Source organism: Ictalurus furcatus, chromosome 26 (assembly GCF_023375685.1).
Source record: "Ictalurus furcatus strain D&B chromosome 26, Billie_1.0, whole genome shotgun sequence".
In the NCBI taxonomy this organism is placed as follows: domain Eukaryota; kingdom Metazoa; phylum Chordata; class Actinopteri; order Siluriformes; family Ictaluridae; genus Ictalurus; species Ictalurus furcatus.
In genome coordinates this window covers 2,654,009-2,673,446 of record NC_071280.1, presented here as the reverse complement: position 1 = coordinate 2,673,446, position 19,438 = coordinate 2,654,009, and the positions used below count along the sequence as shown (strand labels likewise).

The 19,438-nt window shown below is 38.7% G+C and overlaps 1 protein-coding gene across 1 annotated transcript; it reads left to right on the top strand.

The window, feature by feature from the left end:
• The first annotated feature begins 2,348 nt into the window (after nt 1-2,348).
• Nucleotides 2,349-18,892, top strand: LOC128602032 (interferon-induced GTP-binding protein Mx2-like). Its single transcript, XM_053615545.1, is given in 13 exon segments — nt 2,349-2,690; nt 10,568-10,705; nt 10,814-10,968; nt 11,191-11,329; nt 11,464-11,662; nt 11,915-11,993; nt 12,082-12,204; nt 14,890-15,031; nt 15,454-15,612; nt 15,955-16,031; nt 16,212-16,398; nt 16,401-16,468; nt 18,384-18,892. Coding segments are annotated over 13 exon segments (1,881 nt in total). The 5' UTR covers nt 2,349-2,500; the 3' UTR covers nt 18,609-18,892.
• The last annotated feature ends 546 nt before the right edge of the window (nt 18,893-19,438 follow it).

The following is a 19,438-nucleotide window of genomic DNA, read 5'->3' as shown; positions in this document are numbered from 1 at the left end:
TTACCGCAACTGCATTTTCATCTCAGAAACATTGCTAAACTATATAAGAAATATAATGTCATTACATGACTCATCAACCAGTTCATGATTTCTATGTTGGACTTTTGTTATCATTTCACCTTGCTGTCTGGGTGAACCAATAGGTGTATACACAAGATCCAGTTAGTCCAGAATATCTAGCAATGAAATTACATCCCAAACACTTATAAAAACGTGCCACGGTAATTGGTGTTATTCTATATCTTTTGCGTTAGAGGTATACATAGAAAGGGCATTGACACGCTGTTGATGTCTGTTAGATAATTATTAACATACTATTTACACACCGTTCTATGTGTCTACAGTTTCCCATATAATATTTGAACTTGTCTGGCCTATTAGGCATGACACAGACATCTGAATGGAAATGTTAAATGCACACATTGTTAACATGTATTTGCGTACCCTGCATCAGAAGTCCCTCAGTTTCTGTTCATGTACACCTTTTCTTGCACCAAAAACAAATATATATATAAATGACATAAAACATGACATTCTGATAGGGCAGATGAGTTTCATTACTGATGTATACAATGTCCTCCACTAATATTGGCACCCTTTGTAAATATGAGCAAAGAAGGCTATGAAAAATTGTCTTTATTGTTTAAACTTTTGATATTTTCTTTTTTTAAAAATCACAAAAATACTCTACTGTCATGGATATCAAACAATTGCAAACAAAATACAGGTTTATCAAAAAAAAAAAACTTTGTTAAATATAGGTGTGCAACAATTATTGGCACCCTTTTAATCAATACTTTGTGCTACCTCCCTTTGCCAAGATAACAGCTCTGAATCTTCTCCAATAATGCCTGATGAGGTTGGAGGATACATGGTGAGGGATCTGAGACCATTCCTCCATACAGAACCTCTCCAGATCCTTCAAATTTCAAGGTACACGCTGGTAGACTCTCCTCTTCAGTTCACCTCACAGGTTTTCTATGGGGTTCAGGTCAGGGGACTGGGATGGTCATGGCAGGAACTTGATTTTGTGGTCAGTAAACCATTTTTGTGTTGATTTTGATGTATGTTTTGGATCATTGTCCAGCGACAGTCAGGTTTTCATTTAATATCTGTTGATATTTGATAGAGTCCATGATGCCATGTATCCTAACAAAAAGTCCTTTATGTAGCCTACACTAATTACCTCGATATTATATTTATTATATATTCCTATTTGGATGCTTTGTGCCCATTAGCGTGATTTAAATATTATTATCAATTTAATATTCACTGATTCCACTAACATTCCATTAAACACAATCAATGGCCAACAGCTCCATCTAGTGTTTAATAGAGACCGTGATTTCGTGTAATAAGTTCTACAATGTTCATTTAAAGGTGCCCTAGACAAAATTTCTCAACTTTTGTCAAGATTAGATCTCTAACAGTGATAAAGTGCACTATATAACACTAAAAACATGAAAAATGAATCTCTTAATGATTTATGAGAATGGTCACGAGGGTGCGGAGTGAAGGGGTGCGAGGGCGTGTTTATGAAATGGCTGACAGGATAACCATGTAAACACAAACAGGACTTCTGAGGACCCCTGAGTTCAGGGGTTCACAATTAAACCATTGTGCGTGTGTGTGTGTGTGTCTGTGTGTGTGTGTGTCTCACACACACATCTACATATTTTCCATCTTATTCACAATATTGGTAAGGGGAAAAAGCGGCCATTGCACCTTTAACATACGACTGACAATATAAAAACGAAAAACAAAAAAAAAAACTACACATTGTATGCTATAAAACTTCTCATTCGTGGGATTTGCCCAGCATTATGTAGCATGTTCAATCAGTGAGTACTTTGTAGCTTTACATTTGATGTAATTTTGTACACACTCGCCACTTTTAACCAAATATAACCCAAATATAATCTGTGAGTGTGCAAAAAAAAAAAAAAAAAAAAAAAAAAAAAAGGTCATTTTGGTCAAACCAGGTTAACCAGACACCTGAGCTTTACTGTGGAAGCTTACCATGAAACGATACCTAATAAAAGATTTTAAAAAACAAAAAAAAACCTATGCTTACTTTCGTTTTCGGGCTTTTATCAAAAAGACTGGATTCTTTACACTGAATCGATTCTTTAAAGCAAAGCTATACAGGTGAGTCGAGTTTTATTGTGTATGATTTGCTACAGTGGAAAACACCTATGATGACTAGTCTATATAAGCTAACAATATTTTGTTTTTAGCCTTTGACTAAAAAAAAGGCTTTAATATGTTTGTTTGTAAGCGACTTCCGGGATCGACTCTGTTAGATGAATCATTTGGAAAGAACCGATTCGTTGGATTTGGATGATAAATAGAGCATCCAGGTGTGCAAGTTCCGGTTTCAGAAGAAACACAGCGGAAACAAGTCTGCGATATACTGTAGCTCAGACTCCAAACGAGAACAATAAGATCTAATTGTTAATAGTTATTAATACTTATTTGCCGAGTTTCTCAGCGGTCAGAGATGAGCGCGAGCCTGAGTGAGCAGTATGAGGAGAAGGTGCGCCCGTGCATCGACCTGATCGACTCTCTGCGCGCGCTGGGTGTGGAGAAGGACCTCGCGCTTCCAGCCATCGCCGTGATCGGAGACCAGAGCTCGGGGAAGAGCTCGGTGCTGGAGGCGCTGTCCGGAGTCGCTCTGCCCCGCGGGAGTGGTGAGACACCATGGGTCAAGTTATCACTACATACACCCTAAAAACTTAAACTGTGATGTACTAATTTTTATTTACTTTATTCTTTTTTTTTGGGGGGGGGGGGGGGGCATTTTTAAACTTATAAATATTTAGTACATATTACAGCTGTGAAATAATTTAAATATACCTTATGAATTCAATAATTTACCTCAGATTTTCTCTCTCTTTTTCTCTCTCTTTGTACAATGTACAAAATATAAAATATGAATTTGATGAGGGTAAAAGGTGCCATCACACTGCCGCAGGTATGTCCTGTTTCGAGCGCTCCGGAGAGTTGCTGCCTCTCAGTTGATTCAAGAAGACTTTAGAGTTTATTTCTCAGACAGTCAGGTGCCTCAGCAACAATGTGCACATCATTCAAGGTAAAATGGCGGGCCATTGGTAGATCGGTAGCATGTTTTTACAAGAAAGAGAAACTAGGAGAGAACGACACATTCCTGTGATATGTGTTGTCTAGGTAGAAAGCTAGAAAGAACTCACATAAACTCATGAGCTAAAGCAAGAGAGCATGCCTTATTAATGTGTATCATATGTACAGTGCCTTCCACTAATATTGGTAAATATGAGCAAAGAAGGCTGTGAAAAATTGTCTTTATAGTTTAACCTTTTCATCTTTTTTTGAAAGACCTTTCTTTGCTCATTTCTTAAGACCTGGGCCACTTGCAAAGGTGACGGGAAGAGCATGGGCAATCCTGAAAGAGGTGAAAAAGAACCCATGGGTAACAGCAAAAGACCTGCAGAAAACTCTACAAACTGTGAAAGTCTTTGTTCATATGTCCACTATCTGAAAAACACAACAAGAATGGTGTCAATGGAAGAACACCACCAAGGAAAGCGATACTGTCTTTAAAAAAAAACATTGCGGCACATCTCAAGTTTGCCAAAAACAACGTGGTTATTCCAAGGTGCTACAGGGAAAATGTTCTGTTGATAGATGAGACAAAAGATTTTGGCAAAAATGCTATGTTTGGAGGGAAAAAAAGCCACTGCACACCAACACTAAAACCTCATCCTGTTGTTGGATCATTTTTAGGTGAATTATCTCGTCTAGGGTAATTTTGTGTAGAAAAGAGTCAAATAACCTCGTCAGGATTAAATACTTTTAATGACAACAGCTTTTGGACCCAAGTCTCCTCAATGAGAGTTGGAAGTGACTAAGGGCACACTTCCTCTTTTGAGTCATCCTAATATGAAAGAAAGCCGGTCCTCAAAACATAAATTGTCTGTCTACTCAGCAAAAATCTAAAAAGCAAATATAAATATAAATTGAATTGTTTTCCCAAACCGCTCCCAAATGTTGGTTTTGGTATGGCTTCATAAGCAAAAGATTTTTTAAAAATAGTGAATTATATCCTATGACATTTCAACACTATCATCATTAAACGTTCGTCGCATTCCAGCGTTAGTAAGATCTTGCATGGGAAGATTATAAGTTTCAGTAATGGGTGCGAGAGCAACATAATCATCTTCACCTGTTTCTGGAATTAGGTAATAATAAGAAATCAATTGACGTGTGAGAGAACGATCCAAACTACGGACGATGAGCCCTCTGATGCAGGGAATCAGAGCTAATGCCCTTTTCCATTTGAGTCCCCCTACTACAGGTCTTGGCAGGACATTAAGTGATCTGTTCATCAGTTTGTGGTGTGAACAATTTGCAATGTGTATTGTGTATCCAGGTTGTTCTTTCTGTGATCTGCACCACCAAAAAAGGTTGTCAGCAGCACCTGAAATGGCCTGTCCCACCTACAATCTTTCCACGTTCTGCGGAACGTCTTGACGAGTACCCAATCTCCAGGGGTTCACCTTAGTCTTGTAAGCGAGAGGGTCCTCCTGTTGGGGAAGAGAGTTTCTAATAGCTTTAAGTCGTTTAACAAAATGCTGCTATATATTCTATCAAGTCATCATGGATATTTTCTCCCTCCTTGGGTACCTGTAACACAGTATTTAACAGAAAGGGTCTGCCATGGAGCAATTCATACCGAGAGAGTCCTAGTGAGCCTTTGATGGCTTTAATAGACATTAAAACTAAAAGCAAACATTGAACCCAGTTTAGTCCAGTGTAATTCATGGTCTTTCTCAATTTATCTTTTATAGTGCTGTTAATGCGTTCCACTGGTCCGGCTGATTGAGGATGGAATGCACAGTGTTTTCTGAGATCTATTCCTAGCCATTCACTAAAGACGTCTGTGACTTTGTTACAGAAATGTGGTCCAATGTGGTCACTGTAGATTTTTACAGGGATTCTCCACCTTGGAATGATTTCATTGACCAATATTTTAGCCAATGTGGTGGCATCGGCTTTCCCAATTGGGAAGGCCTCTACCCATTTTGACCAGCTGTCCACAATCACTAGACAGTATTATTACGCCTGACATGGTGTCAATTCAATGAAATGCATTACTAGGTGTTCGAATGGTCCTTCTGGTTTAGGGAAGGTTAAGGTTGGTTGTTTTACGTTCCCCTGTGGATTAAATTTAGCACAGTTGAAAATTTAGCACAATAGGTGGTGAATCCTATAGTATAGAAATGCGTTTGTACCATCCCTCTTCTTGAGACATGAGTTACTCCATGGCTCAATTTCGCAGCATAAGGAAAGAGTGCTTTTAGGTTGAACAGGTTTTTTTTATTAAGCCCATACCAGACATTATGCTGAAATGGGCAATTGTGTTTTATCCACACCAATTGTGTTTTTTCTTGTGGGGTGGAGTTCATTTGGGCTTCCTTTATTTGAAGAATGGTTAATGGTTTCAATAAAGAGATTCGCTTTCTCATCAGCAAACGTATTTCCCCTTGAAATAACGTCAGTGTTTTTGGTGTGGTCCTTGGATTTACATACCACAAGTGCAGATGGCAGAAACACGGCACCTAAAAATTGTCAGTTTAGGTCTCAGTGCGTGATGGGTTCATCTGTTGAAGTAATCATTCTGCTATTCTTTCACTGTTTCGCAAAACAGTGTAGGGTAGAGAAAGCATACTGACTGTCTGTCCAGATAGTGACTCGTTTATTTCGCCCCAACTTACAAGCTTGTGTTAATGCCCAAATTTCAGCAGCTTGTGCAGAGAAGTGCGAGGGTAACTTCCCTGAAAGTAGTACGTTCTGATTAATTACAACGGCAAAACCCACCAGATTTTCACCTGTTTGTGGATCCTTTAGGCTTGAGCCATCCACAAACATAACTAAATCAGGGTCAATCAGTGGTACATCAAGTAAATCTGGTCTAGCTGTCATTTTCTCATGTACAATAGTTAAGCAGTCGTGCTGCAGTGTACCGTCATTAGGAGCAGGTAAGAGAGTAGCCGATACGCCCGTATTTAGTATTGTGCACCTCTCAGTGGTAAGGTGGGGTTGAGTCAAAAGGACAGCAGAGTAATGCAGTTGTCGATCAGACGATAAGAATGGAGTCTTTTGTTGCAACAAAAGCTCTGAAACCTGACATGGAATCAAGAGTTTCAGTTCCTTAAAAAGTACAAAGTGGTGCCAAAGCTTCAAAAGCTAAAGCAGATGCGATGATAGCTTGCAAGCGTGATGGCATTGATTGTGCTGCTGGGTCTAGCTAGGGTACTATTTGTTGGAAACACCTCTAGCTTATACAGTATTTACACTGACAAGTTACAACCTATGTAGACACCTGTCGATATTCTACATCATACAGGATTTACACCAACAATGCTTTCTTGGACCAGCAACAACAATAGAAAGACATTTCCCTGCGTAGTGTAACTCACACAGAAACACACATACACACACCTGTTAATGTTTCCTTCCTGTCTGTCTCTCTCCTCCTCAGCTCTTTCTCTCAGGGGCTCTCTGTCTGTCTGTCTCTCTCCTCCTCTCCTCTCTCCAGATGTTCTTTTGGTCCTCTTCTCCTCGGCTCTCCAGGGGCTGTCTTTCTATGTCTGTCTCTCCTCCTTCCCCACTATTTTCTCTACTCTCCTCACTCATTTTGAACTACAACGACTACTCCCACAGTCCTCTCGATTCAGCACTGGGTTATTTGAAGGCAGCGCAGGCTTTACACACTTGCGCTTGACCAACTATATCATTCTGTTCAGATTTTAAAAAATCATCATGCTTTTTATCGGTTATACATGGTGTCATTATCTGAAGGCAGCGGCTATTTACACTCAGTGACAATAGCAGCATTGTCTTAGCGATATGCTATTTACACTAAGTGACAATAAATAGCGATATATTCTATTTACACTATATAAAAGTAGCAGTTCTTTGCAATAAGGGGAAATAGTTGTTAGATGCTACTTGTACTTATAAATAGTGGCAGATACTATTTGAATCTCAGTATTGTACATGTAAATGTAAAAAATGTACATGACTATATTTATTAACATTATTAAATGGATGCCACCTTATTGGGACAATAAAGCCCTCTACTTTTCAAAACCACTTTTCAAATATTTTCATTTTTATTGAAAATAAATGCCTTTCCAATCTGATATGTGATGGGAAAAGGGAAAAGAGCGAGTTCGGAAAAAGGTGGATTCGAACGCATCTGCCTTTTAGTGGATGGTTTAGGAAGAGTAGTGACAGTCTGTACTCTATCGTTCATGAGTTTTCTCCCTTCAGCTGAAATATCATATCCTTTTTAGGTATTTTACATTAGATTTCCAAATTTGAAGTTGTTACGGCTCACTCTGTGGCCATTTTCTGCCAAAAAGTGTACATAAAGAAGGACCTTACTGCCGTGATTCGAATCAAATCTTTCTACATTTTCAGCCATTGCCATAGAAAACACTGCTGGACTCTCGCAATACCCCTGTGGACACCGAGTAAATGTGTACTTTTTCCTTCAAAAGTGAAGCACCGGTATTAAAACTTGTGCTCCCAAAGGGATATTATTTAAAATGGTATATGGATCTGGGACAATAGGAGTGCGAGGTATTATTTCACTATTTACAGCTTGTAAATCTAAGACCCAGTGGAGGGGGCTGCTTTTTTAACTGGAAACAGGGGTGTGTTACATGGGGAATTACTACATGGAACAATTACTCCACTTTTAATTAAGTCTTGAATGAAGTCTTCAATGGCCTCTGCTTTCAGAGAATATTGTCTTTCACAGGGTCGATAAGAAGATTTTGGATCAACTACTAGTGGAGATGCTCCTTTCATGAGTCCCACATCATCACTTCCCTGTGACCAAAACTTTGATGGTATTTGGGCGATGAAGGGCTCCACAACCCTTTCAGAATTTTGCCATAAAATTAACGGCCTTTTTTGTGACAGTAACCCATTTTAAATCAAGAGAATAAGCTTGTAATGCAGGGTAGAGGCGTCCTTCTCCACTGATCACAATCCCTCTAATCCGGTGAATTAAAACAATTCTTTAGTAATCCCCCACACTTCACCCTAAGGACAGGTGTGGTGGGTTTGTGGTGTGAAAAAGCGTTTTTTTTTTCTTTTTTCTTTTTTACTTAAACCAACAGAAACCACACAAAACCCTGCTTTAATCCAACATAGGTTGCAAAGGTGATGTGAAACCATTTCACTTCCCTTAAAAAACTTTTTCCCGTACATGAGATTGGCACCAGAATTAGGTTTAAAATACATAGTACAGTGCATGTCTTCAGGATTTTGAAGGACAGCACTGGGAGAAAGTCTCTCTTTAGACATTAGTCTTTTAGGGGAGAGTGATTAACCTTGGCCCTGAATTGAGTAAATCTAAAGTATAGTAATAATGTGGTGCAGAATTACCCAGAGCAACACCTTGAAAAGAATTTTGGTCTGTTCTAAAAAATTTCAATTCCCTCACTATAAGATTTATTCGGGATTCCTAATTTGTACATTAGATCTCAACCCATGAGATTAACCGGAGGCTAACAGTATTCATTTGTTTAGTCAGTTGTACAATATTTCTTCCCCCATTGGCAGATTGATCTATGACTGTCTCAGAAGACACTGGGAAAGCTTTAGTAGCCCCTCACTTGAATCTCAACAGTAGGTGGTGAATGAGCGTTTAACATAGCTAACAAATGACACAAATTAAATTCTGAATTTTAAACTTTCATCTTCAGGATTATAGGTATGAAAAGGTAATAAATTAAAGGTTACATGACCTGATGGCGTGTTTATTTCAAGCTCTGGATCCTGGTCAATTACACCTGCCCCTCATCAACCCAATGTCCCTCCTGTCCACACATGAAAGACATTTCTTCCCCCATGTATGCCTTTTACCCAACCTCATCCTTGGCCCCTTCTCCTCGGGCCAGATCCTTGGAAAAAAGACCTGGTCAGTGTCGCCCCACATTTGGTTGTCCATTTGCTGTATTTGTTTCTGTATCTTCTTCGTGTCCAGGTTTTCGTTCTGCACTTATAAAGTTGCTTTGGAGTCCTGAATAATGTCTTCTCCATGTCGTGGATATTCTAGAACATTGGTAAGTCTACCATGTTTCCAGATGACACAGTGCTTCTTGACTTACTTATTTATTTTTGGCTGCAGACGGTCCATGAGTCTCTTCTTTTGTTGTTGTTCATACGGAGAATCATTTCCAGAACTACTCTGGAGTTAGCGTCAAAGATATTGGCCATTCTTTTGACAAATTGGTCCACACTTTTTCAAGTATTTTGTTTACAGCTCTGAATCTTAGTCCAATCTATGCTTTGTCTGTAATGTTCAGTGATTCGTTCATAAAGAGCTGTGAGTCTCACTTGGTGTTGTTTGTTCGTGTTGTCGGTATAAGGAATCTCCTGATGATTGTCTCAGTAGGCATTGAAATCGCCTTCAACACAGCCCCAATATGTTTTCACTGCAATGTGACAGTGTACTAATGTTACAAATAAAGTGAATCGTTTGAATTTGTATAGAGTTTGATCAAGTACACACTAGCGCACATGCTAGCCTCAATTATCAATATTTATAAAGAAAAAACATGACAAGGAAAATAGAATGAAACCTGATGTTTAAAAAAGACGTCCTTGCTTTTCCTCGCCATCATGCTCATCGAGGTGCCTGCCGGTGACCAGCAACCAACTTCCTGTTTACACTTGTATACGCATGCCCAGTGTGCAAGAATGGTCATGTGACATGCATTTTCGGTCGTGTAGTGTGGATGGAGATCGTTTCTGAAACACAGAGGAAACGCCAGTGTGGACGAGGATGGTTTTCACATGCACTAGTGTAAACAGAGACTGACTGTCCCTCAGTGGTGGAATGAATTTCCGACCTCAATCAAGACTGCAGAGTCCGTCAATATGTTCAAAAAACCCCACCTATTCTGTGAACAATTAACTAACCACTAACTTGACACCACCACACTGGCTCTTCCACCTCTACTCTGTGAACTCTGCTTCTGCATTAAAAAATCTTGCATGGTAGCACTAATGGTAAATGGTCTGCACTTATATAGCACTTTTTCAACCTTAGCAGTTCTAAGGTTGTGTCTCAATCACTGATTCACACACACACCAATGGTAGCAGAGCTGCCCTGCAAGGTGCTAGCTTGCTATTGGGAGCAACTTGGGGTTCAGATGAGATGTCACTCATGTTCCTTCCTGATTTACTGATTGGCAGCTGGTTAAATAACGAGAGTATTCTTCCTGCGCATGTTTATAATATTCATTGTTACATATGCATGCTAATACATTTCATACAACTTGTGTATACTGTGTATTTTGCTCTGCGTCAGTGTCTCACACTATTGGGTTGTTGATTTGCACTTTACATAGTCTTGTGTACTGTACTGTTATGTGTTCTTAGCTATATAGATGAATGACAATAAAAACCCACTTGACTTGACTTGAAATAAAATAAACAAAAAGCTAAAGAGGAAAAGTTGATGAAAGACTAACAAGCAAACTGTTTCCTCTGCCAACAACCACACAGGTATTGTGACAAGATGTCCGCTCGAGCTCAAGATGAAGAAGAGCAGGAAGACAGACTTCTGGCATGGAAAGATCAAGTATGAGGATTATGAAGAAGAGATTGAAGATCCAGCAGACGTGGAGCAAATGATTAGAAAAGGTAGTGAACAGAATCAAGTGGTTAAAATTGAATACAAGCTAACAGAGAACAGTTAGCATCTCCGCTTTTCCTATTTATTTATTTATTTATTTATTTATTTATGTTTAGCTCAGAATGAAATAGCTGGGACCGGCATGGGCATCAGTGATAAGCTCATCAGCCTGGAGGTGACATCGTCCAACGTTCCTGACCTCACGGTCATCGATCTGCCTGGTATTACCCGTGTAGCAGTCAAGGACCAACCGGAGAACATTGGAGAACAAGTAAATTTGGGTCAAATCTTAAATATTTCATGGACATGCTTGGGACAGGCCATGCCTCCCTAACTGACATGTCTTATTAGGAATCAATTAATGAATCATATTAGTAGAGCAGTATTCTTAATAAATATGACACATTTATGACATTGTAAACCCTGATAAAAGATCAAAAATAGACCAATGGTATTGAGCTGTAATATAAGCACATGCCTGACTTGGTTTCAGAGTAAGAGGCTGATCAAAAAGTTCATCACAAAGCAAGAAACCATCAACCTGGTGGTGGTGCCGTGTAACGTGGACATCGCCACTACTGAAGCGCTGAAGATGGCTCTGGAAGTTGATCCAAACGGCGAGAGAACGTTCGGTCTGTGGAGCCTTTTCATCAGTATATCATTTTAATATATAGTGAATGACAAAGTTTGTTGTGCTTCTTCTTCTTCTCTAACTTTATTCCAGAAGATATCTTCCATGAGCTTCTGTGTGTGTTGATTATAACAGGCGTCCTAACGAAGCCTGACCTGGTGGATAAAGGCTCGGAGGAGACAGTGGTGTCCATCATCAATAACGAGATCGTTTACCTCAATAAAGGCTACATGATCGTCAGGTGCCGAGGACAGCAGGAGATCAAGGACCGTGTCTCTCTGAATGAAACCGTCAAGAGGGAAAGGGACTTCTTTGAAGATCACCCACATTTCGGGTGCGCATTTTATTTTTCTTAGTTATGTCTTTTGAATGTTTATTTTAAAGTCGTTTATCTGGAATTTGTCTTTGGAATGTATTTTGTAGTTTAAAGGTGCAATATGTAGAAAGTCAATTTTTAATACACTAATATTAACAATATTAGCTAGAACAAGGATCATTGTACTAATGATCATTAAAGCAGGAAAAATGGATGCAAAAAAAAAAAACTGAGTAAGATGAGTGTAGAATGTGTTTTATTTTCCCACAGAACACTGTATGACAATAGAAAAGCCACCATTCCCAACCTGGCTGAGAAACTCACACTTGAGCTCGTCTTTCATATTGGGGTAAAGATATTTTTTTCCAGAATCCTGCAGATTTTGTGGTACACAAAAACCTTGGCTCGTAGTAAATTTTATCTATGTATGCATTAAGCGATGCCTGCCACAACTGGAGGAGCAAATCCAGGTGAAGTTATCTGAAACTCAGGCTGAACTAGAGCGCTATGGCTCAGGGACTCCTACAGAACCAGAACAAAGGATCTACTTCCTGACTGATGTGAGTTATACACACACACACACACACAAAAAAACAACTTTAAAAAAACCCCTGAACTTTAAAGTTATATCATTTAACATGGCCGAATATCAACTTAATATGTTCCTTCATTTGTTGTATCATATTTTAACTGATGTGACTCCATGTGTATATATGTGTAACCTGGGTGTTACATATCTTCCAGAAGTTTTAATAAATTTTTATTTGGGGGATAAAAAAAAAAACAATAACTTCAGAACGGTTAAACCTATCGATCCTAAACAACTTGTACAATCTTATGCACAGCCTGTAGAATGTAGTACAAACTTTACTTTGGATGGTTACTAGGGTTAAATTTTAACGAATTTCTCTTAGGAAAGAAAGTCAGTAGCTTCTGTGGGCTTGAACATCTCGCTTCAAACAAAGTTGTGCAACATTATGGATGTTCTGTAGAATTTACTACATTCTTTATTTTGGACATTTAACTGTTTATGAACTGAATTTTTCTTAGAAATAAAACTATTTAATAGTTTCCTACGAGTTGAACGTATTACTCCAAATTCAATTTGTACAACATTTTGCCCCTTCTCTAAACTAAAAATTTCTGAACAATGTACTGTAGAAAGGAGTACACTCTTTTCTTTGCCAGATTGAAATTCAGCAGCTTCTAAACAGTTGATCCAAAATCATGTACTGAATTTTACTGAAATTTTATTCAATAAAACAATTGCTTTATGAACTGTGCTAGAAACCAACTTATACCAATATTATGAAACATTACTTAAATATACTACACCCCTCAATTTGTGAAGTTTTAGTGAATGATAGTGCTTTTTTTATTTGGAAAAGATTGGGAAAAAACTCACGAGTTTCTGAATGGTTATAAGTTCTCCAAACCAAGTTGGACATTATGCACCATGCACCATCTTTAAAGCTTTGTGGGGTTTTTAAAAAAAAAGACAAAAAAAAAAAAACCTACAACAATAAACAAACAAAAAACAATAGCTTCTAAATGGAGAATACTGCTCCAAAAATTTTTTTAATACTATACCTCTCCTTTTTGGTGAATTTATCCAGTACTGAATTTGAATACGTGGCACATTGTCTCTTAAATGTACTGCACGCTTAAAGAAACTCACTGAATTTTTAATGGTTTTTTTTTTTAAATCAGAAAAATTCAGTAGCTTCTGAAATCAGTCCCTCCAGGATTTTGTGATTTTGCAAACTCAGCAATTGTTACGAATCGGGACTGGAGGCGGATGCAGGTGCAGGTCAAAGTCTTTATTAACAGTAGACAAACAAACACGAAACGCGGCCTTCACCAGGAATACGAGAGACTGGTATTGTGGCTTGAAACTAGAGCGGGGCATGAAACCAGACCGCTTAGCATGCTAACGCATTCACTATCGTAATCAAACATAAACGGGGAAACACATCAGCCATTTGGTACAAGCCATACAAATGATCCCAACTACACCAACTATAATACTGCGCGAAGTGCATAGTCACATGAGGGGTTTAAATAGCAAACATACTCAAACCAAAACATGGACACCTGATCCATGTATTGGACTACTCAAACCAATACATGGATCAATAGTGCCAACTGTTCAGAAGTGATTGTGCTATTTTTTCTATTAACCCTTGTGATTTGTTGACATTACCTTAACTGTCTTGTTATTTGGGGTCCCAGAGACCCCAGTGTTGAATTATTATTATTATTATTTTTTAAATGAGCTCAAAATGAAAAGATTTTTTTTTCCAAATATTTGTATATCATTCTATTACCAGAGATTTCAAAACACTGTTCACTGAAAATAATTGTATTATTCACCCTCTTTTCTACCAAGAAACCGGGCTTGCAATTTTCAAAAAGGTGAAGAATTATGTAAATTATCACAAGTTATTATTAAGGCAAAAAGGGAAATATCTGTGCCACTGTATTTCACACCAAATGATAAATGCATTGTAAGTGCTTACATCAATGGATGAAAAAAACACCATCTGGAAACCTGCAGCGTGTGGAAGGCAAGATGAATTCATTGACGTATCAAGAAATCCTAGGAGAAAATGTAATGCAATTTGTGAGGAAGTTGAAGCTTGGGCATCATTGAACCATCCATCCATCCATCCATCTTCTACCGCTTACTCCTTCTTCAGGGTCGCGGGGCATCACTGAACCTTCCAACACTAAGCATACCTCAAATTCCACCAAGGCCAGGGCCATCACAGTCACCTGACTTGAACCCCATAGAAAGTCTCTGGTGGGATTTGAAGAAGGTAGTTGCAGCACGCAAACCCAAGAATATTACTGAACTGGAGGCCATTGCTCATGAGGAATGGGTTAAGATTCCTCAGGAACGCTGCAGAAGCTCTGCATCTCATTTGCAGCAGGTCATAACAGCAAAAGGGTGCGCCACTAAGTACTAAAGATTCTCGCCATGAAGGGTTGAATAATTTTGAAACTGGATAAATCATTATAAGTTACATTTTCAGTTGAATTTGGGGGGGCCACTTGAAGCATTCGTTGTGTTGAACTATTTCAGTAATTTTTGTTTGATTTGTTCATTGCAAACAGCTGAAATTTTGACAATAAACCTGATTTGCAATGGGGGTTGAATCATTTTGATTGCAAAGGAATTTTCTGGCTTTTCCTTAAAGTGTGGGTGTTTAAAATCTGAATAAAGATCTTTATATGTTTATTAGAAAATCACAGCGTTTATTCAGGACGTCCTCAACCTAACGACTGGAGAGGAGGTGAAGAGCATGTCATATATGAACATCTTCCCAGATCTGCGGAAGCAGTTTGATCTCTGGAAGAACGATCTAGACAGTGTAGGAAAGACATGTGAGTAGCAGTGTGACAATATATCCATGTGGCTGTATAACAAGGGCACTGCACTGCACTGATAAAAGGGTTACTAATTTATTGAGCACTTTGATAAGCTTAGGCTAAGTATGGCATCTTTATTTCAACATTTAAATGGGAATTTTTCAGACTTCCTGAAAATTCATGCAAAGCAAACGCATGAAAGAAACCCAATCAGATAGCTGAGAAGCTAGGGAGTGATTGCAGAAATGGTACATGTACTGTACAGTGTTATAGCTCATGAAGAATAACAAAGCTAAATCAGATATTGTGATCATTTCATAAACTGCATTAAAAGTGTTGTTCAAGATGGTATGACATGAGCGTCAAGGTAGTAAGATGGACTACACTGAAAGTCATGTCATGTACTTTTACCCTGCATACTTTGCTGAATTTTCTAGTTAACAAAAAGATTGAGAAGGAATTGAAGGCGTATGAGGAAAAATACAGAGGCAGAGAACTTCCAGGCTTCCTCAACTACAAGACCTTTGAGGTGATAGTGAAGGGCCAGATCAAGCAACTGGAGGAACCTGCCATCAGGAGACTGAAGGAAATCTCAGGTATATGGTATTAATTAATGTATGGGGTCTTTTCTCAGGCTTTGAATTGTTTGTTTGCATTAAGTGTGTTGTGAATTTAGAAATGGAATAACAAGCTGTCTTTAGCTTTTTTTATCCAAAATGTTTTGTGCCTCTAAAGGCGATAAGATAAGTTGAAAACACCATGTCTTACTACTACTACTACTACTACTACTACTACTACTACTACTACTACACCATTATATTTCCACAGATTCTACATTTCTCTTCCACATTCCAGTTTGCTTTTTGTGTGTATATCAAGGTTTATAAAGGATGTATATTAAGTTGTATTCATAAAAAAGTCTACCAATCTGTCTTTAGATCTCATTAAGAAGGAGTTCAGCCAACTGGCTCATTCCAACTTCCCAGGTTTCCCCAATATCCTCAAAATGGCAAAAGTAGGTCCTCATATTTACACCCACAAACTTTATAGACAAACTCTGCCTACAGTTGCTGGACCATGAGCACAAAATAACAATAGACAATAAACATGAGGCAAAGGCCTAAGACATTAATCAAGCTGTCAGGAAATATAATTTTTAAGCATGTCATGGTGTGATGGGTATTCGTGGTTCCAGACCAAAATCGACAACATAAAGCAGGTGAAGGAGTCAGAGACTGAATCAATACTGAGGACCCAGTTTAAGATGGAGATGATGATCTACACCCAAGACAAAATGCATCACGATAACCTGAAGATGCTGAAGAGCAAGGAGGAAGGAAAGAGAGACAAAAGCTTGGTGTGGCTCACTCTCCTTCTCATAGGTTGTACGATCACTCAGACAGCGAAGGCATTCGTGAGGAACTGACGTGCCATCTGAAGTCCTACTTCAGTGTAAGTGATTATTAGATACAGTTCATTTCCTTTACCATTCATCTGCAATGTTTGCATGTTTGACTATAGTCAATGGGGACAACCATAAGTGATACTGCATTCTAAACCTCATGCTACTTTGAAATCCTAATTTAGAGGCTTAGCAGCTACTTTGTTTTTTGGCAGATTATTCTAGTTTAAGAACACATGAAGTGAACATTCCTTTAGTCATATTAGACTATGATATTGACAAGAAATGCTGAAATATTATAACAAACCATTCAATTGGAGAGGCATTGGACAATGCACAGGGAAGGCAATTGAGGTAGTGAGAGATAACCCCTTAAAAGGGAGATGCCAAAACAAAGGTACAGAATGTCCCACTCAGGTATATCCCCGGGTGGTGTGGGGGTAGTTTGGGGGGGCGGTGGGTTGTGGGTTCCACAACTGGACAGAAATATAGACAATGACCGAAACTAATGGAGTAACAACTATGACTGTGGTGTGTGCAGCGTCACACACCCTACACCCCACCTGAGAACAGGCAATATGAAGACCATTTGGTTACAAAGAGAGTTAATGGCAACAATTTGATGAAGATGTTGAAGGGGTCCTGGAATCCGCAGGCAGGGCTGATGTAGACCAGAAGCTATGGAGCTATGAGCAACCATCACCAGCATTGCTTCTGAAAGGTTTGGCAGAAAGGAACAACAGGTGAAATCATGGGGGGCCTGACTGTCAGGGGGTAAAGATCAGCCAGCTAAGGCAGGAGCTGAGGTTGCTAAGGTGGCCGTAAAAACAGGTGAGGCAAGAAGACAGGGCTGCGCTAGCAGAGCTTCAGAACATAGCTTCTGTAGGAGGGGCATGAGAGGGCCAGGAAATGCACAGCCTTCATTACAAATACTTTCAGATTTATCAAGAAGCTACTTGGGCAAAAGAAGGAGCCACCTTGCTTGCTCCAAAGAGGAGATTATCAGCACCTCCATGACACCTATAGTGCCAAACATGGCCTATAAGAGGTGCCCCAGGCTCTTGCAATGTGGGATAGAGAAGGGGGAAGGTGGCCCAGCAGTGGAGATGTTTAGGTGTCTGGATCCCAAAAGAGGAGAACTCAAATAACATCAAGCAGTTCAGGACAATCTTTCTCAGTATTGAGGGCAAAGTATTTTGCTTTTTTGCTTGCCTGACACCTGACAGTTTCTGTGGAGGAAATTCTATACGGAATACTTTTGTTCGTAAGTGGGGAGTCCCAAAGGTGTCAGCATGTATTGAACACCCAGCTGATCCAAGAGGCAAGGGAAGGTATCCTATAAGGTATCCGAGTTATCCTATGACCACCAGTGAACATCTTGCATTTCTAGGGATGATAATTCAGATTATACAGTTCCATTCAATAAGTGTGTAAATATGGACTACCACTGCTATTTCATTTCACAGAATTGTTTGGTTGAGGATAAGGGTTGTCTCAAGACATTTTCTATATGGTCTTGCCAAGTATGGTCTTGGTCTCATACGATAGTTTGAAAAAATAATGTTCCTGTTGTCTTTACTTTTCCAATGCAAAAAGTTTCACAAGAAGTACTTTCTTCTAAAAACACAGCCTAATGCACAAATGAAGCTAACTAGTTTAAGCTAAATAGCTTGACCTCAAAAAAAGACTTAATGGTTTTTGGTGTGGCTCTTTGATTGTTATTGGGCCTCAAACCCCTTAATACTCTGTCAAGACTCGATTTCGGCTAGCCCTGGTCTATGACTTAACAATGAAATTCTTAACAACACCTCTATTTGAACAGACTTCTATTACTTGTTGCCTAATTTAGGCTTAGAGTTCCAGTGCAAAAGATGAAATTGGCAAATGTCAGTACAACATACATGCATTATCTTATTGATTCTGTTTGGGCTAGTGGAATTAAATGTTAATTGAATATGTGTTTAGATTGTGACTAAGCGCCTGGCGGACCAGGTTCCGATGGTGATCAGGTACATGATGCTTCAGGAGTCAGTGGCACAGCTGCAGAGGGAAATGATACAGCTCATACAGGACAGACATAACATTGAGGAGCTGCTGAAAGAAGACCATGACATCGCCAGCAAACGGAACAACCTGCATAGCCGTCAGAAACGGCTGACAGAGGCCCTCAAATACCTGGCTAAGTTTTAGAGCCAATCACAAATTTTAACACACAATCTGTTTTGGTAAATTTTGGTAGAATTCTAGATTTTAGAAATGATGTAACTGTCAATCACTGAAGGAACTGCAAAATCCCTTTATGTTTTTGTTTGTTACTACATTTTCAAGGAAACACACAAAAAAATTTCTGTTAAAGCAATTTCTTTCTGTACGGTGCTGAGTCTGTCATCTTGGATTTTTTTTTTTAAAGGTTTTATACTGCTTTCTACTCCATATACTAGATACACTTCCAAATAAACAATTTTAACGGCATTTATAATGCATAATAAGGATGTCTTCATGATTTTTTAACATTTACATTATGGAAACTGCATCCTATGCTTATCCTATAATTTATGCCTATCCTATACTTTACTTAAAACCATCAATGGTGCATTTATAAACGTTAGTAATTGTATTATAACTCTCAATAAGTATTTATAAACCGGCACAACAACTATCAACAACAATATAAAATAATTCACTAATTGGACCTAGAAATAAATCTGCATTACCAATAAGTAATTATAACTATAATATAATAACATTATAAAAATGCAGGCTGTATTTTTATGAATACATTAATGGAACCATAAGACAGACTAATTAATACTTATAAATTGGTGTATAATGCATTATGAGCATGGGCACGGAAAAAGCAAGTGTATCAATTATAGGTAATTATAACAATAAGGTTATTGTTAACCCCCCCCCCCCCCCCCCCCCCAAAGTTCAACACCCACCTGTATAAAGCATATTGTATATGTAGGTAAGAGAGAAGAACAATTAGGGCTTGATTTATTGAGGGCCTAGAAATACAT